The 24884-nt window shown below is 40.8% G+C and overlaps 1 protein-coding gene across 2 annotated transcripts in view; it reads left to right on the forward strand.

Moving 5' to 3' along the window:
* PAPPA (pappalysin 1) overlaps positions 1-24884 on the forward strand; it is a 269879-nt gene that overhangs the window by 87879 nt on the left and 157116 nt on the right. For both annotated transcript variants that reach the window (XM_057548545.1, XM_057548544.1), the window contains exon 8: positions 24332-24460. In XM_057548545.1, coding sequence (XP_057404528.1) covers positions 24332-24460 — 129 coding nt within the window. The remainder of the gene's footprint in view (positions 1-24331; positions 24461-24884) is intronic.

Raw genomic sequence — 24884 nt, forward strand, 5'->3', positions numbered from 1 at the left:
ATTCAGGTCTACATTGTGTACCATTTGTTCTTTCATTCCCAACAAATGTTTCTTTGGTCCCCACTGTGTTGCAGGCACAAGGTCTAGACTGAGGCCTTCATTGACCTTCCTCTTTGTCTTTCTTGAGTCCCAAGGAATTTATTGGAGACCTGGGCTGGGCCAGGCTCCACTTCCTGACTTGAAAGTTCTGTGAGACTCTGAAAAAATAAAACATCATTCCAAGTCAACCTACCATTTCAGCTCCTTTATCTCTTGGTAATTCGAGTTCTAAACTCCAACACAAATACCTCTTTGTGTGTGTGTGTGTGTGTGTGTGTGTGTGTGTGTGTGTGTATTTTACTGCTCTCACATTTTTTCCATATCAAATAAATTGGCTCTTAGACAAGTTCTATATAAAGACTGTTTTGGAGAAAAAGAGGAGAGAGAAAAAAAATGCTTTCTTTTTCTTCCCTGGCTCAACCCATTACATGATTCCCTTTGACCTTTGTCTTCATTTTTTCTCTCAACAAAAATATTTATTCTTTCTGTTATCTATACTGGAGATAGTTTCCCAAGGTATGACATTGATGAAGGGAGAGGCTTCTGTGCTTACCCAATGGATGCTTCTCGTAGACTGATTGCTTTTGGCCGGTACAAGGGAAAAATGGGGACTGTCTTCCTTAAGTGGAAGCCTCTGCATTGAGTGAGGACTGACACTGACAGAGGAAAACGGAACCAGTGCTGACTCTGCTTCTAACTCACTATGTGACATGAAGACACATTGCATCACCTTTTGGGGCTTTATTTTTTCTATCTGTAAAATGACGGGACAACATATGAAGCTTTTCTCTGTGGATAGGAGTTGTTCTTAGGTGACTTTTTTTTGTTTGTTTTTGGTAGTAAAAGGGACTCAGCAGAGATTGTTTATCTCTGAATCAGTACCCAGCGTGGACCTCACCGGTTCTGGATGGCCTAGTGAAAGGTGTAGTTTGTGAATAATTATGATAACGATAGTAATAACAATACCAATAACCATTTACTGAACATTGACTCTGTTTTAAGCGCCTGACACATATTTCTGAGGCAGGTGAATCTCAGAGAAAAAGCTGAAGCTCAGAAGAGTGACTTATCCAACCTAATACAGCTGGTAGTGGCAGAGCCAGGTTTAAAACCCAAGTCTAATTCCAAATTCCACCTTCTCAACCACAGTACCATACCACCTCCTGCTGTAATAATGCAAAGGCAGAATTTTAGAGCTCAGACGTGCATCCAAGCTGGCTACAGTTCAAGATACAGGAGGTAGAAGGCAGGATTACAACGCACAGGCCACCAACCCTCAAGCCGTTCCTGAGACCCACTCTTGGAAGTCCGGCAACATGAGGTACATGGCCAGGTCTTTTTGTGTCTGGCTGGGAAGAAGGAGCAAGGATACTTCTGTTTCTAAACTTGACTGCCAAGGGCTTCTGCACTGGGCAGCATGCTACTTGGGTCTGTATGGAATCTCCAGATTTCTCTAAGAAGTAAAGACTCTGGATCAAACTAAGCCCTTTTTTTTTGGCTTAGAGGAAATGAGATATAAAGCAAACCAGGAACAGTGAATAGCAGCTCACTTTCAATATTCGTCTATTCATCTGTTCGTCTATCCATCGTTGATTCATTCAGCAAATATTTACTGGATGTCTATTACACACTATGCACCATGTTAGGAAATGATGATACAGTGGTGCCAGGACAGGCATGGAGTCTGCCCACATGGTGTGCCCACTCTTTGGGAAGAGAGGGGGTTAGGAAAGCAGTAGCACTGCAGTATAGTCAGTGCCCTGATGGAGAAAACAGAAACAGAAAGTCAGTGGTTTCTAACCCAAACTTGGAAGAACTGAGCTGTAATTGAGGAATATAAACTCCTTGAGGACTGGATTTTTGCTGGTTTATCTGCTGGTGCAGTCCCAGTGCCTAGAACAATTCCAGGCACAAAGTAGGCACTCAGTAAATATTTTTGAATATTTGAATAAATATGCTCTTTGAATAAAGAATGGGAAGGAGTTTAACAGCTGAAGAGAAATGGAGAAGCGGTAATTTACTAAGTACCTACTATGTGTCAAATGCTTAACTAAGGGCTTTATTTAAGTAATCTCATTTGACTTAATCTGTACAACGACTCTGCAGCGTAGGTGGTCCTATCACCAAATTACAGATAAGAACCTGAAACTCAGAGATTACCCAGCTATCAAGCTGTGTAACTATAACTGGGGTTTACACGTAGATCCATCAACTCCAAAGCTAGTGCTCTTATTCATTCTCTAGTTGAACAACTATGTTTGTGTTGCCTACTTTGTTTATGCCTCTCTGTTCTTAGAATCGTTGATTTAGAGCTAGACATATTCTTAGAAGTCATCTCTCCCAACGAGCTTCTTTGTGTGTCCCAATTAATTAATCTATTGATTCTTCTTTCACATTCAGACCTGTTAAGCTGCCAACATAATCTCTATTTCACCTCACCTCCTCAGTATTCTCAGTATAAGTCTTGGGGTAAATGAATAAACATAAAGGAAGGACATATTCATATGATCAGGGTGGAAATTGTCACGAATATGAGTCCACATTTTACAAATCAAATCTCAAATCTCTTCCTCTGGATTCCACATACTCAGAACCCCCATCAATCAGCCGAAAAACTTTCTAGTTCACTCATCAGTTCATTTTCTCAGTGAATATTTGTTGATTTCCACCATGAACCCAAGTACTTTGAAGGCACTAACGATGCAGTAGTGAACAGAGCAGAGAAGATCCTTGCTCTCATTGATCCCTGTGATGTAGTTGGAAGAGACAAACCAGAAACACTACATAATATCTCAATTGGGTAGGATTTAGTAATTTTAGATAGGTGGTCAGGAAAGGCCTCTGTGATGAGGTGACATTTGAACAGAGACTGGAAGAGTCTCCTAGTGACTCATAATAAAGGCTGGGTGACCTGCCATCATTGAGATCCCAGCCTGTTTGGAACATAGGTGTCTTATAACGTGATCCTTGGTCCTTGATCACTGTTTGGCTTATCTTAGATTTAACTGTGCCTGCGTTTTTTCTCTCACCTGGTTCAGATTCTTAAATACAAAATTTAGCATGCTCATTCGTAACAGAGTCAAGGGTCCATGAATGCTTGTCAGGTAAATGAGTGAAGAGTGAGTCAGCAGTAGAACCTCTCAGAAAAAGGGTCTCTTGCTTCCACGGCTTAGCCGTAGTATTGACACGTGATGCCATAGTAAGCCTCAGAGGGTTGGGAAAGGTTAGACCAAATCGGGGTCAGCTGAAGCACAGGTGGCTCCTTCGTGCTGTTTCTATGACTCTCAAGGTGAGTCACCGTTTCATTTTTTTGTCTCAGCCCCATTTCTTTTCCTGGCTCCTTCTGTATGTCGCCTAGTCATGCATTCTTTGTTCTTGTATGTATTCATTTTTTCATTCATTCATCAACCAAATAGTGAAAATCTAATTTAATCATATTCAGTGATACTTTATTTCACAGATATTTACTAGGTGTCGGTTCTGTGCCATGCTCTATGCTGGAACTAGAGATCCCTAGTCTTATGAGCACAGAGTTTAAAGGGGGAACGGGCAAAGAAATCAGGTGATTATACTGCAGCATGAAAAGTGTGTGGTGTGAGGATCATAAGAAGGGTATATAAAACACAAGAAGCGTATCTAACCCGCTTGAGATGGTTTAGGAAGGTTTCTTGGAAGAAGTCATGTCTAAGCTGAGACCTGAAGGATGAATAAAAGTTGATCGTTGAAGAAGTTTGCCATAGGATGGATGGTTGAAACCAAGTGGATGCTTAGCAAAAACTGATAAATGAATGAATGCATAAACGAAAGAATGAATGAACCAACCTACTCTACTTCATGGCAGAAGAGCATGTTCAGTCTCAGATCAAATGTAGAAATGTAGTAATCTGAGCTATCTATCCACTTTGGTCCTTAAATCTACTTCATTCCTTTTAACTGCTACATAACATTCCACAGTAGGAATGTGCTACAGGTTATTTAGGTGTATCCATGGCCATGACTACTCAACAAAATGGAAGTGCTTTGTCTTTGCCCATTTGATGGGTAAAACATGACTTCTCATTGGTGTTCCTGTGATTGATCATCATGAATGAGCATCTTTTCAAATATTGACTGGCTATTTACATTCCCTCTTCTGTTACTTGTCTATTAATATCTTTAAGTGGTGTCTGGTTGTTAATCTTTTCACACCTCAGTTTTCCCATCTGCTAAATTGGGATTTTAATGTCAGCCCTCCTGCATATCCATCAGTGTTACTGGAATCTAGGGTAAAACGGGTAGTCAAGCGGGAACTAGCATTTATGAAGAAGTTACTCTTAGTAATCATTTATTCTTTGATATATTTCTCAAATGTTCCTTGGATGGGAACCATGCCACATTCTGAAGATACAATGGTTATGAAAAACCAACCCAGTTTCTTACCTCAGTGGAGTGTAAATTTAGTCACTGTGTTAACCACCATCACTTATGCAGGTAGCATTTACTACTAGCCATACTAGCATCCCTACTGCTAATAATTACCATGTAGTAAATACTTCATGTATGCTCAGTATTTTTATAAGCCTACCAATGAGGTGTAGTTATCAGTATGCTTTATTTTTAGATGGGGAAGGTCAGACTCAAAAAGGTAAAGTCATTCATTTAAGGTCCCACAGTTAATAGATGCTCGAGTCAAGTTTTACATCTCCTTGCCTGACCCCAAAGGGCATGCCTGGCAAACTACAGAGCATAATCATTGCTATGACAGGAAAAGGACAAGGTGGCATCTTTTTTTTTTTTTTTTTAATTTATTTATTTTTGGCTGTGTTGGGTCTTCGTTTCTGTGCGAGGGCTTTCTCTAGTTGCGGCAAGCGTGGGCCTCTCACTATCGCGGCCTCTCTTGTTGCGGAGTACAGGCTCCAGACGCGCAGGCTCAGTAGTTGTGGCTCACGGGCCCAGTTGCTCCGCGGCATGTGGGATCTTCCCAGACTAGGGCTTGAACCCGTGTCCCCTGCATTGGCAGGCAGATTCTCAACCACTGCGCCACGAGGGAAGCCCCAAGGTGGCATCTTGATGGATGGAGAAGGTAGATGTTAAAACTAGCTTTTCTCGTTTCCAAGAAGCAACAGAATAAACACACAGAAGAGAACTTTTTCTTTTTCATTTAGGTTTTGAACATTTAAGTAGATGAGGAGGAACAGGTTTGGCACAGTGTGGGCATGGTCAGACCAGCACGGTTTCCAGGAACCTGTTGTTGAAATGCACGCTCCAGGCTGGCCCCCTTTCTGAGCAGGGCCTTTCCCCACACCTTTCCAGCATGGCCTTGCCTGCGTTCCGATGTCCACCAGGACGGATGAGCAGCGTCAGGATTGATAGCTGTTCCTCCAAGTCCAGAACAAATACTTCCGTTCCGAGCCCAGGCTAGCAGTGTACATAGTCAGCACAACCTTCCTCTGTTTTTGGAAGCCAGGCATCACCCACCTACAACTCCCTCTCATCAGTCTTAGGCCAAGTACCTCTCAGAATGAAATACAGGTTCCAGGAACATTAGGGTAAACAAAAGGGTTTAGCAAAATCCACAGATCTCTGGGGTCAGCAGTAGCCGTAGAAGTGCTGACTGTCTCCAGGTACCTTCACGATTTTGAAAGTATGAAGGGCCCCTGGTTGGTACTAACACTACTGAGGTCACTTATCTAAATTCCTGTGGGTCAGTCTGATGCATTACTGGACCATTATCGTGTCTCTTCTACATTCTAGTGTCTCTTCTACAGATATTAATTAAGACTCACAGAAGTTAAGTGATAGACCCAAGCCTCTGTTGATAAATTTATTCATTCATTTGTTCAGTCTTTTAAGAATAAGTGCCTTCTGCATGTCCGTCTCCATGCTGGCACTGTAATCGTGAATCTTATAACTGGATAGGGGGGCTGGTCTGAATAATAGCCCAAATAAAAATATAATTACAACCTGAAGATTTATTATTATGGGAGGTTATAATAGAGCATAATGCCCCCTCAAATTAAGGGGGGATATACAGAAGACGAGACTGGAGTTGTAAGCAGGGGCCATATTGTGAAGGGAGTTTATGTTATGGAGTTTGGATTTGTTCACTGGGAAGTAGAGGACTAAACCAATCAGATCTGTGTTTCGATGAAATTGCTCTTGGTGCTGTGTAAAGAGAGGATTGAGGAAGAGTGAGAAAGTCCATTTAGAGCTTATTGCTAAAGTGCAAGCCACAGATGATGGTTATCTATCTGCAGGAGAAGTGGATGAATTGGAGGAATGTTTTAAAAGTAGAACCAACGGGACTTGGAGATGCATTGGATGCAAGGGTTCTGAGAAGGAGCTGTCCAGTGACTCCCAGGTTTCTGGTTTGAGTATCTGGAATGAGGGAAATGTTATTTCCTGAAATGGAGGAATAGATTTTAATTTAGTGTTTTGTTAGTGGGTGGAGTAGATCAAGAGCTCCTTTGGAAAACAATGAGTTAGTGAAGTCGGGTTGCAGTGGGTGTCCTGATGTCACCTGCTTCTTTGTTCTTTTGCCTTTCTCCCTGTGGGTAGGTGGGACAGACTGGACTTGGTTGTATGGGCACCGATTCCTGATTTTTAAGAAAACAAGTAAATGAATAGGAACGAGAAGGAAAATAACAGCCGTCAGAGTAATTACAGATGTGGGAATAATGGAGGAATTTATCTCACACTGGGCATTGGCAAGAGGAGTGGACAAAATCCATTCAGTCTGTGCTCAGAGATGGTGAGAATCCTCAGGACAGAACATAGTGGGTTTATGTTGTATCTGTTAAAGCAGGAACCTCAGACATTACTTAGGAGATGCTGAATTTGGGACCAGGAGATCTGATTCCCAGGCCAGCACACAACTGTCTTGCTGCATGACCCTGGGCAGATTCCTTCAATGCTTTGAACCTCAGCTTCTATCCCTGGAAAAAAGTGGGTGAAGATTCCTATCCATACAGTCTCACAGAGGGTGTCCTGAAAAACTAATGAGCTAATGGACTTGCAAAAACATGATGCAATGTGGGGGAACTATAAAGATTTAAATGTTCATGATTCGTCCTATTGTTTGGTTTTCATTAGGCTTGTTCTTGGCCAGGCCGGAGAGTAGGTGTGAAAGACAAACACACAGACACGCACAGACACACTCATGAAACAGTTTCCCGTTCAACTCTACGCAGAGTTCAGTGCTGGATTAGAAGAAAGAAAAGACCATTGCACTTTAATCTCTGTAGCTGAGCTAAAGAAAAAGAGAGAAAACCCATCAAAGTGCTGGCCCTGGAATCAGGAGACATGGCTTCAAGGACCGATCTCCTGAGATTTTCCCTATATTACTGGCTCATGATTCCCCATCTGTGGGCCCAAGTCCCCCTTCTGTAAAATGAAGGCCTAGGTAAATGACTCCGAAAGTCATTTCCAGCTCTGACATTCTATTCAGACCCTCCCGGAGTTCTTACCTGCCCCGAGTATGTCTAATTCAGTAAGAGTAGAGGGACCAGGCTGCATGTCCCGTGCGAGCTCAGAGACTGGCCATCTGTAAAGAAAGCCTTCCAGGTGCACTGGGGCCCTCAGAGCTCCTTCTTGACCTACTTTCTCTCTCTCTTAGGGCTTACCGATTGTTTCCATTTGGGACAATTTCAGAATGTACTGGTGTATTTTTCCTGGTCAGCGGCATTTTGACTTGACAGTGAGATACCAGAGATGGGAACTAGGTAACATTTGCCATATTATCTTCAGCTTCTTTGCAAGGACAGGCATGAAGTAGATGGTCAATAAACAGGTCAATAAAGGCATGAATGAATGAATGAGTAAACTCTTCGGCAGATCAATAAGTGGTCAGAAATTTGTGGTAATACAGATGATAGCTGGTATATTGGAGGTCTTCCTTTAAACGTCTAAAATGGATTAGTTACCAGAGGGGCAAAAGGATCAGAGAAAATCTTATAGCACGGTCTCTTCTCCTCTTGGGGCTGCAGTCCCCCTAAAGGGAAGGGATGGGGCCAATGTCAGTCAGTCTACCATTCACTCCACAGGCATTTCTTTAGCACTGTCTTTGTAATGGGCCCCGTGCTGGGCAGTGGAGAGAGATAAACCGGGCAGTGAAGAACAGTCCCAGCCCTCTGGGAGCTTCATCTAATTCATATGAGAAGGGGACACCTAAGTGGTAACAAAAGTGAGAAAGGTGTTATGATAAGAGAAGCACAAGGGCTAGGAAATCCTCACTCAGCTAAAAGGTCAGTGACATCCTCCTGGGAAAGGTGGCGTCTACGCTAAGGCCAGACCATTTAGCCAGGGAAGGGAGGGGGGACTGTTTGCTCATGGTGGCTGAGGGGTCAATTTTGAGGAGGAGAGTTTGAGCAAAGAGGCCAGAGGGATTGAGAGGAGGCCGGCAACGTTGGTTCTAGAGTGCCGTGCTAGAGGGTCTGGACTTCATCCTGAGGGTGGTGAGGACCTGTTAGGGGTAAGAGAGAATCCTGATCGGGTTTGGTTTCAGGACAGCTCTTTGGCTGTGTGGCTGTCTGGGCAGATGTAGGGATAGAGGCACAGACTGTAAATGATGAGGGAGGTAAGACAGTGTTGCCAACACTGAAGTAGAAGATGGCCCTGGTCTAGGGTAGTCAAGGCGGGAATGGAGAGAACTGGATGGGGCTGAGCAGTACTGATGGGATGGATGTACCCCGTGACTGGTCAGAGGGAGGAAGCAAGTGAGTGGGTCCTAGAAGTGCCTATGTTGTTGGCGTCACTGAAACGCATACTGTGGAGATAGAGGGATGTTTGGTTTGGGATGAGAGGGGAGGAGTTCAAAGCTGTCTTCCCATTATCAGCCTGTGAATTGGTGGGGGCAGACAGCTACAGTTTGCTTTGAGCCATAACATTTGTGTCTACAGATTCAGGAGCAGGTGCGGTGAGCTTGTGCATGTGCACGTGTGTGTGTGTGTGCATGCATGACTCTGTGTGTGTGTGTGTGTGTGTGTGTGTGTTTTGGGGGGTGGGCACACAAGACCTGTGAGACCACCTGTTTTCATCATCCATCGATTCTCAAAGTGTTGTCCAGTGTTCTCAAAGGTCCCCTGTTGGGGTCGTGGGGTTAATCTTCCGCCACACTAATACCTATAACGTTACAAGGCATGGGCTTTGTTTTCCACCCAGGATTAATCATTCACTCATGGGCTTTAATACAAGCCAGACACCACCTCACTGTGCCTCATGCAGAGCAATGCCAGTGCCCCCTTCCATTTTAATGCTGCTTTCGCGTTCTTGTTGTCAGAGTGGGAAGTAGGTTTTTTTTTTGCCTCAGCTTCAATATCCTATAAACTGAAAAGTTTGAATTCTTCCATCCAAGGATGTTAGTCACAAAATGCCAGGAAAGCTGGACTCTGCCATTAATTTTCTGCATGACTTGGGGCCACTTATTCCCTCCTTCTCTGGGCTCTAGCATCCATCCCACAGTGAGACACTGAGCAACCAATATCCAAAGCCTGATTTCTACATTTGTGTGTTTCCTTCTTGAGCTAAGCTCCTTGTATACAAACTCAGTCCCCAGAAGTTTTCAGCGGAGAGAATTCTGAGGTGCTCACGCCTCCTCCTGCCTAGGAATTAGACTCAAAACCTCTCAGACCTGGAAGGAACATTGAAGCACCGACACTCTACAAATGAGAGAATTGAGCCCAGAGAGGGGAGGCCACTTCCTCAGTCACACAGCCCTTTGGTGCCCGAAGAGGGAATTGAACCTAGGGCTCCTGATTCCCAATCCAGGTGTGCCTTCCCCCAACATCGCAGAGTGCTGGAGTTTGGCCAGACCTTGGGATTCAGCTTGGAGCTCAGCTCTCTCTGATCATGAAGAAGTCTCCGTTGGCTGCTCAGAGTGAAATCATAGCGCGCTGACATTAGTAACGTCATGGCAGCTGGTGCTGGTGAGGGGGGTGGTATAGGAAATGAGAGAACGCATTTGGCCAAGCTCCGGGTCCACGTGACCCTCCAAGAGCCCTCATTTCAAAACAAACTCAATCTTTTAAGTTCAAGTTCTCCCCTCTCGTCAGAAACGTGACTTCCTGCTTCTAAGAAGCCAGGCTTACAAAAGGGCTCGGAAGACTTCGCGGACATCAAATAGCTCTTACAAAATAGCGTTTTGATGAGTTAAGTGTAAATGAATCAGAAACATAAGGATTACATTTTCCCCAAGCGCACATGGGTTTCAAAATTCGAGGGGAAGTGTAGTTTGCTAACTGCACGCCGACTTTCACCGAATCCAAAGCATTCATGGGGAGGGTGGGGCTAGGGGGGCGAAGAAAGAGATGCCCAGCCCCCAAATGGTTTTAGATGTGATGCCAAATTCGAAAATGCTGTTGGGCTCACCCTCTGCCAGTAATAAAATCGCTGGCCACCCAGAGAGGCCACAGGAAGGAGAAGGGAGGCTGCTTTCCCCACTGGCCCCTGGTCCTCAACAACTGTGTTCAGTTAGTGCCGCTCAATCACCAGCTGTCACTGGGTCCCTCTGTTGACTCCTGGCCCCCGTGTGGCCTCCATTTTCACACTGTGCTGCATGCCTTGTTTACCTCCGACTATATCTGGGGTTTTGGCTCCCAGGGGTCTTGGCGACCGGTCAGTTTGTCACAGGCCCCTGCTCTGCAATCAAGAGACCTGTCCATCACCAGCAGGGGTGTTTGGGGAAGCTGTCACACATCACCTTTGGTTGCGTTCAGGAAAAACAAGAGTCCCTTGTAGTTCTTTTCCTCTCTCCTTTCTTTAATGCTATCCAGGTGTGGCGTTTCCCCCAAACTGGTAAATGTCTTCCCTTCAAATCTCAGCCTGACACAAACAACCAGTTAACTCTCAGGGCTGCTGTGACCTTATCCCAGGATTTGAAACTCTGAATCTTTTATAATTTCCACATTGTCCCCCCATTCTTTCTCTTGTATTTTATTTCACTGCACCAAGAAAGTAGAAAATCATTTCAGTTGGTGGTAAAAGATGATTAAAACAAAATAACAAAGGTCTTGGCTGCAAACTGTTAGTTTTATTAAATGTGCTACTGAGTTTTAAATTGGTACCAGGGCAAATCTTTGTACAATTATATCCAAGGCTGCTGGAATTAATCAGTTGCATGTATACATTTGCTCCTTCCTGAGCCTTATACGGAGTGAGGGCGGCATTGTCAGTCTGAAAAGAATGAGCTGTGTGTTACCTGTGCGAGAGGGGTGGACCCTAGTCCCATTGGGAGGGATACACATGCCCAGTGGATTCTCAGATCCCTGCCTTCTCATTCTTCATTCATTTAATCCAGACCACGGGTTGGAGCTCACAGTGGTCACCAGGAATAATAGTGGATGGATATTGTAAGACCGAAGTCCATTTTCCCAAACAAAGATTCTTTTCTTGGCAATGGAATCTCACCATTCTGAGATTAAGATTTTGTTAAAGCAAAGCTTTAATTTCCACACGAATGGAAAGGGCCGCAGTCTGCTGAGTGCCGGTCGGTCGGTAGGAGGGTAGGTGGCAGTGGAGGGAACCCAGGCTGTCTGAAGACCTGGGTGCTGGTTCAGTATCTCGACTACTGCTAATACATCTAAGTTCTGACTTCTACAGCTGGAGGTGTGAGACTTGGGAAATCATTGCATCCAGTCCCCTGCTTTTACAACAGTGGGTTTCCATCACTCAATGACTCAAACCCTAATATCTCGCCTCAGAACCTTCCGCCATCTACCTTACCCTCTCAACTGACCATTCTAGTAAAACTTTAGCACTTCCTTTGGCTTACCCTGCAGGCCAGTCTTAATGCACTGTTCTTTATCTCAGAAGGTTAACCTGTGTCCTGTTCTGTGCTGTTTCTATTGCTCAGAATAACATGCTTATCATTTATGTCTTGACATTCTCCTCATGTGCACTGTCTCAAACTATTAATTCCTTCAACGGATGTTGTTGGAAACCTAGTCTGTGCCAAGCGCTGTGCTAGGTACAGAGATGTAGCAATGAAAGGCTAATGTTTTTTTTTCTGTCCTTAGAGCGCTTAATGTACACCATGGAAGACAGGCATCTGATTACAACAAAGGGTGTGAGTTTTATCATAAAGTATGGGGGGATATGGACACTTGTAGAAGGAATCAACCTAATCTAGGTGTCAGGACTCTCCCTTTCTCATCCTTCTAACCACTATTGGGCCCTCCTCTCTGTTGGTGCTCTTCAAGCTCTGCCTTGAATTACAGTCAAACTGTACTTGGCTTATCCTCTCTTTTGCCCATTGAACTATTTGAGACCAGTGATGGTGGTATCTTCTTCATCTTTGGAATGACTCCTGCCGGAAGCTCCATACATGCTTTTTATTTGAATTGCACAAGGAAAACAAGGTCCAGAGAGGAGAACTAATTCATCGAAAATCACAACCAAAGTTAATGGAATAACCATAGTCATTTTTCCTGACGTGGTCCAGGTGATATCCACAGTGATGTCAAACTGCCTTTCAAGTTGTCCCTTCCCAAGGGCAGAGGATATTCTCTACTTCAAATAATCAACAACAGCCCTCTTCCGATAAAACATAAGACCAAAGTATCTCTCAACCTAGAACAAAAGTAAAGTGTTCTCTTAAGAATTCAGGGTGATACCCAAACAAAATTGGAATTAAGGAGTATATTGTTATCACATGTAGGAAAAAACAGTGTATGTAACCTTAATGTATGAATGTTAAGAAATTCTTTGGAGAAGACTACACACAGCTTCAGTCATTCAGTGAGGAAGGATATTTTGTTGTAAGTTTTAGTTCTTTTTAATCAAAATAGAATATGACAACGTCTAGCATAGTGCCAAAACTTGGTAGGAACTCAATTTATTCCTGCATCAGTCCATCCCATGGGCAGATATTTGGTCTTTCTACTTTTCCCCCAAACCAGTTATCTATACTGCTACCAAAATGGTCTTCCACAAAACAAATATTATTATGCCCTTTGACTCAAAAGCCATTTCTGTCCTCCTTCTCATGACGTGGCTTCTCCTTACCCCTCCTGTCAAGCCAGTATACCTTCTTGGAGAAGTTCAGACTCCTCCTCAGCCTGTGTATGATATTACTCATGCTCGCTACAGACACCTACACTTTTTAGGCTGCGTTAAAGCCATTCATTTTAAAGTCTTTTCTTCCCCAGAAGCCTATGAGCATCCTAAAGGCAGGACTATATTTTACTGATCTTTGAATCCAAGAAACCTAGGAGAAGCTGGGACAACCCAGTGAATGCTATTTGGATGAATGAATGGATGAACAAATGAAATGATATAAATATATTTATCCAGAATTTGAAAAAGTAGTCAAAGCCATGAAAGTAATTAACTAGCATAAAGCTAACTAGCTGGGTCTACTTCTCCTATGCTCCTTTTTTTTTTTTTTTTAATTTTTTATTTATTATTTATTTATTATTTTTTATTTTTGGCTGTGTTGGGTCTTCGTTTCTGTGCGAGGGCTTTCTCCAGTTGCGGCGAGCGGGGGCCACTCTTGATCGTGGTGCGCGGGCCTCTCACTATCGCGGCCTCTCTTGTTGCGGAGCACAGGCTCCAGACGCTCAGGCTCAGTAGTTGTGGCTCACGGGCCCATTTGCTCCACGGCATGTGGGATCTTCCCAGACCAGGGCTCGAACCCGTGTCCCCTGCATTGGCAGGCAGATTCTCAACCACTCACTGCACCACCAGGGAAGCCCTCCTATGCTCCTTTATTCATGAACACTAGAGATGAAGTGGTATTGACATATTCGTGATCTTATATTCATAGAAAATTGTATGTGTTTGTGTACGATTATACATAAAAAGATACATGAAGGGATGCTGACCAGAATGTTCTTGATAGCTGCCTCAAGGTGATGGAATTTGATATAATTTTACTTTATTTTAATTCTTTTACATAGTGCTTCAATTTGTTAAAGCAAGTATAGGTAATCTTTATGGATAGAAAAAAAAAATAAAGCAGTTGGGATAATATACTATCCCTACTCAATTAAAAAAAAAATCGGCTCTCACCTAGCAATATGTTAGTGCTTAAGCTATTTTGCTCTATAATTCTACATAAGAAATAAAATCTACTTTAGTCTGAGTTGCAGCTTCCTAAAAGACTTTAGGACTATAATGGGGAGCTTGCGTTATCTTCAGATAGTTTCAGTGTTCTGTGCTTGATTGGATATTAATGCATTGCTCACTAGCATTTACTTACCCAAGGAGTCATCTCAATATCATGGAAAGGTCAAGAGTCCTAGAGTCAAACGGCATGATTTAAATTCTGCTTTATAATTATTATCTCCCTGACCTTGGGCAGATCACTGAACTACACTGAACCTCAACTGCACAATGCAAATGATTTCTACCTTACAGGTATATTTTAGAAATTGTATGTGGAAATATGGTGGACTAACAAACTAAAAATATTTCCAGTACAAACCTCTATTCCAGATAAAATACAATTGATACAACTAGCATCCTTTAAAATGCATGACTGAGATCAGAGAAGTCGAAAAATGTGTTGCTAAAGGCAAAAAAAAAAATGGAACTGAGAACTAGACAGGTAAGCCCTGAATCTAGTTTTATTGATGTAGTTTGGATAAGGGAGAGCCATCAGTTTTGGCAACTGAGTGGATTGAATATGCTTGCTTATTCTAGGAGTGGAGATTTGGCCCTGAAACTCTGCAGGGTGGGGACTTATAACTAAGGGCTTCAAAATAAGGTTAGGACCTCTGAAAGTCTACATGCTTAGTGAAAGAGTATACTAGGGAAAACATATCTATGTCTATGTCCTATACCTCAGAAAGATTTGAGGTTTGAGTTTACACTGCTTAGTATGGTCTGGGAATGCCTAAACTGAAAAACTAACTGGAAAAAAAAAGAAGAAGAAGAAGAAGAAATCGTTCTAGACAAGTAATGTTCCAAGGGTACCTAGAAGTTATCCTCTGAGGGAGGATATAGACTTGACCTTGGGGACGCATGATTGTCACAGATTAAAACCCAATGAACATGAGTTGACATGTCAAAATTAAAAACACAGAAAAATGCAAAAATATAAGAGTAAGGGTCAGAAATCAACATCAGAGTTTTTATTAAACTTTGATTTTGATAATAAGTATGCATATTTGTATTTTAGTATAACCAAAAAAAGAAATATAATTAGAAAATATAGTCTGCAAAAATTAGATGGATGGACTAAGAAGGGCTAAAGAGTAGAAATAAAGAAATCCAGTACACCCAAATGAAAGCGAGAAAGGGGGAAAATAAATAAGCAGAGAAAAATAATGATAAATGGAAAGCACAAAGAAGATGGGAGAAATAAATCTAATATACTAATCAGATTAAAGTCGACTATGAAAATGAAGACTCTCAGGTTGGATTTAACTAAGGCTAAGTTCACTGAAAGGTAAAAGGTAAAGGAATGCAAAATATTTGCCAGGCAAATACTAACCAAAATGTTCATTAATATTATTATCAGGCAAAGGAAACATTAAGACAAAAAAAAAATTCTAAGATAAAGAGTTCACCATATAAAGATAAAAGGAAGTTATATAATGATTTTGAGCTTGGATATACCAAATAACATGACCTGAAAATATATAAATCAAACATGACTCTTACCTTAAAAAAAGTGATAAACCTATAATATTATGATATTTTAACATACCTTTCTCCATAATTAATAGAACAAGCAAACTAAAATAATGATATAGATGATTTTGAACAACACAAAAAATATGTCATCTGATAAAACTATATATAGAACCCTGCTACTGAATTAAGTATAAATATTTTCTTCTAGGATATGTAGAACATTTTTTTTTTTAATTTACCATGTCCCAGGCCAAAAAGTAGATCTCAGCAAATATCAAAGAATCAATATCACATAGAACAGTATTTCTGTCCACAACACAGCACATAAATATATAAACAAGTAAACAAGTGGACAAGTAAATAAATGAAGAAGATAAAAAATTTTGGTCAATTAAATGTATGACCAAAAAGCAAAAATCTTACACAAGTTACTAGCAGACAGAGTTTATCAATGTATTAAAACCCACACAAACAAACACACGCATTGTGTCAAAGCTGGATTTTCCTAGAATAAGATGAGACTTTAAAGTTAGATGGTCTATGAATGTAATTCACAATACCAGCGTATGAAATGATGTTTTAAAATAAAATTGTCTTACTAGATGCAGAATTTTAAAACTCTTAATAAAATCAGGTCCCTTCATGATAGAAAACGAAACAAAACTAGTAACACCATTGGCTCTACCTAAACCAGCTTGGTGAGAAATACCAACAAAATTTCTGAGGATTGAAAAGGGAGAAACTTGGGACTTCCCTGGTGGCTCAGTGGTTAAGAATCCGCCTGCCAATGCAGGGGAAAACAGGTTTGATCCTTGGTCCAGGAAGGTCCCACATGCCGTGGAGCAGCTAAGCCCGTGAGCCACAACTACTGAGCCTGCACTCTATAGCCCGCGGGCCACAGCTACTGAGCCCACACGCCACAACTACTGAAGCCCGTGCTCCTAGAGCCTGTGTTCCACAACAAGAGAAGCCACCACAATGAGAAGCCTGCGTACTGCAATGGAGAGTAGCCCCCACTTGCCGCAACTAGAGAAAGCCCACACGCAGCAACGAAGACCCATCACAGCCATAAATAAATAAATAAATAGATAGATAGATAGATAGATAAATAAAACTATCATTATCCTCATCTATAAGAGACTACAAAGAAAAATTAATGAGAATCAACAAGTTACTGGAATGAATAAAACATTCTGTGAGAACATATGAATAGAATATCAATTTATAAATTATTTTTTGTCAGCTACAAGACATGAGGATACAAATATAGATATACATGCACATGTGTGCATACATGTGTGTGGATGGATAGGTAGATTAAAGCTATCATTTACTATAGTACTGACATCTATAAAATGCTTAGAGTTAGGAATATATCCCTAATAAAAAATCATCACAATTTTTATGAAGAAAGCTTTAAAACTTTACTGAAATCATAAAAGAAGACCTAAATAAATAAAGAGATAAACTGTGTGTATAAATGGGGGATACAATGTCATAAAGAAGTCTTTTATCCTCAAATGCATCTATAAATTCAATGAAATTGGAATTAAAATCCCAACAGGCATTTCAAAACATGAAACTAAAATTTCACATGAGAGAGCAAAAGGGTCTTTTGACGGAGAAAACCAAAGTATAGAATGGACTTGTAGCATAAATCAAGACTTGTTTAAAACTATGGAAATTAAGACAGACTGCTATTGATAAGATAATAGAAAAAAATAGACTAATGAAACAAGATAACCCAGAAAAAAAAAACTTATCTAAGTTCTGAATGATATATGGCAAAGACAGCATCACAATTCAGTAGTGAAAGGATTAACTTTCACATAAATAACGTCAGACAAATGATTCATCCCTATTTGGGGGGAAAACAATCCTTACCACACATCATTTTAAAAACTATTTGTAGTTGATTGAAGCCATACATGTAAAAATAAAAACTTAAAGCTATTGAAAGGAAATAGGGGAGACTATTTTAATACCTTGGAGTAAAGAAACATTTATTCAACAAGCCATGAAAAGGACAAATCAAGAAGGAAATGATTAAAACATTTTATTCAACAAAACAACCTAAACAGAACGAAATAAACAAAAACAAAACTAGGAGTCACAGACTTAGAAATGGTATTTGCAGAACTTTTAATTACAAAGGATTAGTATCCAGTATCTGTAAATGCATGACATATCAATAAAGAAAAAGAACCCAATTTAAAATAGGCCAAAGTGATGAACAAGCAATCAGCATGCTAGAAACATATGTGGTGAGCAAACACATGAAATGATACTCAGGCTTGTTGGTAATCAGGGAAACACAAAGTAAAATAGTAATTAAATACCATTTAATACCCATCAGATTGGCCAAAAATCAAATGTTTGGTGGAATCAAGTGCAGCCAGGGACCTGGAGCAATGGGAAATCTGCTGGTAGGTGTGTTAATTGGTATAATGATTTTTGATAATAATTTGGCAATATCTAATAAAATTGAAGATGCAATTATCTTCAACCTAGCAGTACCACTTTAGATATATTTCCTTCAGAAACTCTTGCTTTATGTGCAAAGGGACATGAACACAAATATTTAAGGCAACATTATTGGAAATAACAAAAAAGATTACATAATAATGATACTACTAATAAGAGAGATATAACCCAGGTGCCTATCAGGAAAGAATGGTCAGATGTAGTATGTTATGTTCATACAGTAAAAGACTTAGGTCCGTGAAAATAATGAGCTAGATCCACATGCAGATCTATTGATCATCTACATGATCAATATGTATGATCTCAAAAGCAATGCTTGGTAAAAAAAAAAATAAAGCCAGATGCATAAATAATAAATGTAGTATTAAAACATCTAGGAAGTTCAAAACATGCAAAACAATACGTACGTTCAAGAAGTATGAAAACATTCATGGGAGAGAGGGAAATGGGATACAGGAAGAGCACACGGGTAGGTTGAAAACAAATATATAAAACAGTATATTTTATTTCTTTTACACCAAAAATAAAAGATATGGAGAAAATATGGCAAAAGTTGACCAAAAAAAAAAAAAAAGTTGACAAAGCTGGGGAGTAAGTGTATGGACATCTGTTATAGTGTTCTTTGTACTGTTCTATGCGATTAGTATATTTTCTATTTAAAACAGTCGTAATGATATGTATAAAGTCCCTTGGCACATCATCTCAGGCTCAAAAAGTGATCATTTCCTTCTCTTCCCATGCGTGGCTGGAAGGTGGTATACAGAGTGCCCAGGCATTACCCTCTCACCCTTAGTCCGAGGCAGCACTGGAATACTTGGGCTCTTCCTAAGCCGGAGGCATCCTGGGTGGTCCCCCTACCATGTCTCCCAGCTCAGTCAATCTGGGTGGTAGACCTTGAACTACACCCATTCTCAGGGCAGAATTTTAACTGCTGAGGCAGCTTCTAGCCTGTAGAAAATCTCATGGCAGAAAGATGCAACACTACATTCCTCATTAAATTAGAGCTGCTCGTCACATTCTTCCCAGATTCCCATTTTGTAGATGAAGAAATGGGTGCTCAGAGAGAGGAAATGGCTTGCCCATGGTTAGTGAGTCAGTGGTGGTATTTAAAAGGATGTGTGTCTCTCCTGACTTCTAGAACTTTCCAACTGGTCTCTGTATGGATACTCTACTTGATTCCAAAACTAGGTCTTTTAACTTCTATTCTGCTGTATTTTTCAGTTTATAACAGCTGTGGCTTCCATCTCCAGATAGCACTGTCTTGGGATGGAATTAGACTTGGCTCAAGTCCCTGCCCTCTGACAAAAGCAGTGTGACTATAGGCAGATAGCTTAACCTTCCTAAGTGTTACTTTCCTTATCTGAAAACTTTTCATAGTAATTATTCAAGGGACTGTTGTTTTGATTAAATGATAGTATTCCTATGAAGGCATAGTGCCTGGCATATGATAAATAGGAAACAAATGGAAACTACAATTGCTATAATTATTGCAGAAGGTGGAATATCAAAAAAGTATAACACAGTTTAGTTACACAGACTATTTGGAGACATAGAGTGTGATAAATGAATGCTATAATATGGAAACAATAGGAGGTCAATAAGGAGTAATCAAGAGGCTCAGAGAGAGTTTCCTAGAAGAAGCAAAATGGAATATTTCCATTGTGCAATGAGGTTCTCCCTCCCTCTTTCTCCTATTGTACTTTCATAGTTCTCATTTTATCTTCACATTGGTATGGGACAAGAATCATATATCTCAATTAAAAGATAGAAAAACAGACCGAAAGAAGTAAAGTGACTTGCCTGTAGATTTCAGAGGGGTTTTTAATTGACCTATCATGATATTAATTACACACCATAATTTTAAGAAATAGACGTTTTTGCCAAAAGCTAAGTCATGGGGTACTTAGGCTCCTTAATAACATATATATTCTTAAGATAATGATTTTATAATATATAACTAAATTTTCTATAAGGTTGTGCTCCAAATTTGATACACATTACCATCAATACATTTTCTGAGGAGGAACACTGAAAAATCATACCACTTAGGAATGTCAGTATTTTTGTTTCTAATTGCCAGAAATGCAAACCTAAGGCAGATATGTCATTTGAGACATTTGTGAAACAATGATGGTTAAACATTAAAAAAAAGAAGTCATACCAAGGCTGCAAAAAAACAACCCTTCTAAATAATCTCATCACATTTAAATACTGTCATTTAAATTTACTAGCTAAAAACATGAAATTAATCTGAGATGCAGTGTGAAGAATTAATGATTAAATACTAGTGGAGGTTAGCTTTTTAAATAAGGATAAAATAAAATGGCCCTCAGAATTCTATGAGAGAAATCAGAAGTGATGAAACTAATCACGTTTCAGATGAAGTGGTAAAATTTTAGTTCCAAACAAAGAGTAAATAGGAAGTTTCAGCTTGGTAGCATGCTCCCATCACTGCACTAAATGGGGAGATATTGAGCTGGAGAGTAGCTTTGGATCTAAGCATATTCTGATGGTGTTGGAAAGACTGGAAAAGGGAGATGCTAGAGGCAGGAGGGCAAGCCAGAGGCTGCTTCAGCCATCAAGTTTGGGATGTAGGTGGCAGCAGGGGTGCAGAGGGAATGACATGGAAGCTGTTGGGTGGGGGAAATTGACAAGGCTTAGGGTCTGCCTGGATGTGGGAGGCTCAGGAGGGGAAGGAGTTCAAGTGACAGCGTAAGACTTTCCAGATGGTTTTCAGAGCAGCTGAAAGGAACAACTTGACATAAATGTCCTACTTTTAGACCAACCATGAAATAGGTCCTAACCTCCAGCAAAGCCTTCAGAAGCCACTACCCTGTCCTTCTGGAAGAACTCTCTTCTACCTTAGGCTCTTGAGAAAAGAGCCCTAGTTTAGCATGAATGGTAACCTTAACTTGGAGAACATGTAGTTTTATCACAAGAATTGTTCAGTGGAAAAATATAATCTTTTTAATAGCATTTGTATCCTGTTCTTTCTTCCCTAGCTTTTTATGAAGGGAATGACTTGGGCTTCTGTTTTCCTATCTGAAAACTTGGGATAACAACCCCTGCTTCAAAGAGCCGCTCTCAGGCTTCTGTGAGATAACGATGCATGTGCCATGCACACACAGTTTGTAAGGAGGGTTATTAAGGTTCCTCTGCCAATCAGATATGTTCTGTATGATGCTGGTGGGTAACAAGGAGGACAGTAGTGGAAGTTACTGGGGGACAGATTTTGCCCCAGGGTAAAGACACACCTTCTGGGATCCAGAAATTGCAGAAGTTGAGAATAGCCACCTAGAGAGAGAGCAAGCTGCAGGCAATGAGAGTGTTCTAGCCAAACGATGTGGTAGAAACGAGACTTTCCATCAACCTGTGGCACACATGATAGATGGTAGCCTCATTAATCTTCATGGGTTTACCAAACCAAGCTTATATATAGTTATCTGTCACTTCTGCCCTTCTAGGAAAGAGAGCATAGCATAATTCCAGTGAGTGAGAATGTTGATAGTTCAGCAATAATTGTAATGGGTTAACATTTGTTAACTATCTATCATTGGCTGGGCACACAGGTGCTTTATATATGCTCTTACATTCAATCTGTGGGGAAATGCTGTGAAACTAGGTTTATGACTAATTTGAAATAGGCTCCTGCCTATGACTTCTCAGCTGGCAAATGATGAAGCCAGGATGGAAGCACATGTTTGCTTGCCTCACAGTGGTGTTTATTGAGAAGGAGGAGGAGGGGGAGGAGGGGAGGAGGGAGGGCAAGGTATGGGGAGGAGGAGAGCATTCACAAATATTAGCAGAGCACCTAAATATTATCATCCATAAATCATTTGGACACACACCACACATGAAAAACACAATGTAGAGAAGTAATTTTCACACTCTCACGCTTTTCCACAGAAGTGCTCCGTGTGCTTCAGACGGTGACCATATGCCCCCGGTGGCCTGGGAGGTAGCCTGAAGAAACTTCTTTATTTTATTCCATAACACGGTCATGACTGTTTAATATAAAATGTACCTCCATATTTTAGAGAACATTAATGTACAGTAGAATGCATGTCATCTTTATCTTGTACCTTCATGTTTCCCCTGGGAAAATCACTCTTCCCCCTGCCACAATATTCCAGCTTTAGTAGCATTATCTGAAAATGTATACATTCATTAGTCTAGAGGTGGTTAAAATATCCAGTAAACTTTTTTAAAGGCCTATAATTATACCAACAAATTAGCATTTCGGAGGTTTACAAGGTACCAGTTATTCACACATTTATACATACAGTATCTCAAGATTTTTATGCATTTCATCCACTTAGTTTTCATTGACAGAGCACTGCTGGAATCCCCAGGGACTTCTGGTCTACCCTCAATATTCCTATCTGCTTCAGCACTGCTAAAACAAACTCTCCTTTGGGTAATAAGCCCAACATTCTCAGGAAGGCTGTGTTCCTCACCAGCCTCCTTCAGTGCTCATAAACTCCAGCTCATCATTGCGTTGAGAGTCAGGAGACGTTGTCTGACTGTTGTCGCTGCACCTGCTATCTTATTGGACTTATCCAGACAGCCCTAGCCCTCAGAGCAGCTGAAACAACAGATGGGCAGGAGGACTTGAGATGTTTTTGACACTGTCCTTTTGTTTATGGAATTCCCCCCCCCCCTCACCCCAACTCTGGAATCTGATAGGAATTCTCTTCATGACCATTTTGTGTTTTTTCCCATGACACATTTTTATTATTAAAAAGTAAATAATTGGTGCAGAGGGAGATGAAAGAGAATAACGTTTCCTTTTGAAAATGGTCAAAAAGGAAATGAGGATGGTGATTTGGTCATGTGGATAAATATATCTTTGCCTGGAAGATAATTGGCAGTAGCCAGATTCCTTTGATGGCAGGGGAATTCAAGCAGGGAGATGAGAGGGGATAAGAAGGGGAGGGAGGTACTCTGGTGTAAGGTTGAGTGTGAGGAAGGTAGAACAGGTATTGCTCTAGGAGGTCTTGAGAGCAAAGGAGAGATGCAATCTAGGCAAATTGGAAAGCTAGCAGGAACCAGTGCCTGGAATTGCGGTTCCAGGACAAGATGCCCCTTTGTAAGGAGTGAGATTGTTAAAACAAACCTGAGCTAGAGATTAGGGAGGCAGAATGCAGGATATAATTTAATGTCATATGGTTGTAAGCATTTTGCTCAATCTCTCTATGCCTCAGATCCATCATCTGTAAAATAAACATGAAACTACTAGTACACATGTAGTATTGTTTTGGTTCTCAAATGAGAAAACACGTGGAAAGTGCTTAGTCCCGGTCCTGACATTCAATTAATAGACGCTGCTATTATTATTATTTTAGTCAAGAGTGAGAGGCACAGGGAGGAGCAAGTGGCAGGGAGATGGAGAATCACTGGATGTGAAACGTAAGGAAAGGGCTTGCTTGCTTGTGATGGAGTTTCTGCTCAGATCTTTAAAAGAGGGCAGTAGATCAGACAATGCCCACAGAATCTCACATGGTGCTTTCCCACCTCTGTGCCTTTGCTTCTCCCATTTATTTTTCCTGGATGGCGTTCTCACAAACACCTTCAAACAGCCACATACCGTACAATTCTTATCCACCAGGGATATTGTAAGGGTTAAATTAAAGATAAAAAGGACCTAGTAATATTCACGGTAATATGTCATTTTAGTGACATTTAGATGCTACATTTTAGTGTAGTCCATCATGCATGGGAGAGTGCCTTAATCACAGTAGACATTAAAAATTATTGGATAACTAACTTATATGTGGAATCTAAAATATGACATAAATGAACATATCTATGAAACAGGAACAGACTCACAGACATAGAGAACAGCCTTGTGGTTGCCAGGGGGGAGGGGGGTGGGAGAGGGAAGGATTGGGAGTTTGGGATTAGCAGATGCAAACTAGTATACATAGGATGGATAACCAACAAGGTCCTACTGTATAGCACAGGGAACTCTATTCAATCTCCTGTGATAAACCATAATGGAAAAGAATATGAAAAAGAATATATATATGTATAACTGAGTCACTTTGCTGTCCAGCAGAAATTAACACAACATTGGAAATCAACTATACCTCAGTAAAATTAAAAAAAGAAAAAAACAAATAAAATTATTGGATAATTAAATGTGCATGTGATATCAAAAACAAGGAAGACTGGTAGACATGTACTCAAGGGGATCCATTTTGTCTGTCCCCAGCCTTGCATCTGTATAGCTAATAGTCTTCTTTATGTTTTCCAGGGATCTAAATCTTGGCAGTGTGTACCAGTACTGGGTCATCACTATTTCAGGAAACGAAGAGAGTGAGCCATCACCTGCTGCCACATACATCCATGGAAGTGGGTACTGCGGTGATGGCATCATCCAGAAGTAAGTAGGCCTAACTAAAGAGAGGGGTGGGAGCGACGTTAAGTAGGCCAAGAGATGGTCAGGGTGCCAAATAGAAGAGCTTATGGGGTACTCTTCAGGGTTGAGCTGTGAGTTACCAGGGATCCTCAGCAGTCTGCCAATTTGTCTGCAAGCAGTTCGCTGGCCTCAGAGAAAAAGCAATGATTCTTTTCTGAACAAACACGTTTCTCAAGCATGTAATACAATATAAGATTTCCATAGAGCTACCATTATGCACTTACTACCAGTATGCTCTTGTTCCTAATTGTTTTATGTGTACTACAAGGATTCTATTAGTTTTTTCCACCCCAGGCCACATTCACTTAACAGGACACAGTGCACCTAGGTTAAAACACTTTTACATTCTTTGCTGGTTACCATTTACATTTCTTAAAACTGCATGTTT

Source organism: Balaenoptera acutorostrata, chromosome 6 (assembly GCF_949987535.1).
Source record: "Balaenoptera acutorostrata chromosome 6, mBalAcu1.1, whole genome shotgun sequence".
NCBI classification, from domain to species: Eukaryota; Metazoa; Chordata; class Mammalia; order Artiodactyla; family Balaenopteridae; genus Balaenoptera; species Balaenoptera acutorostrata.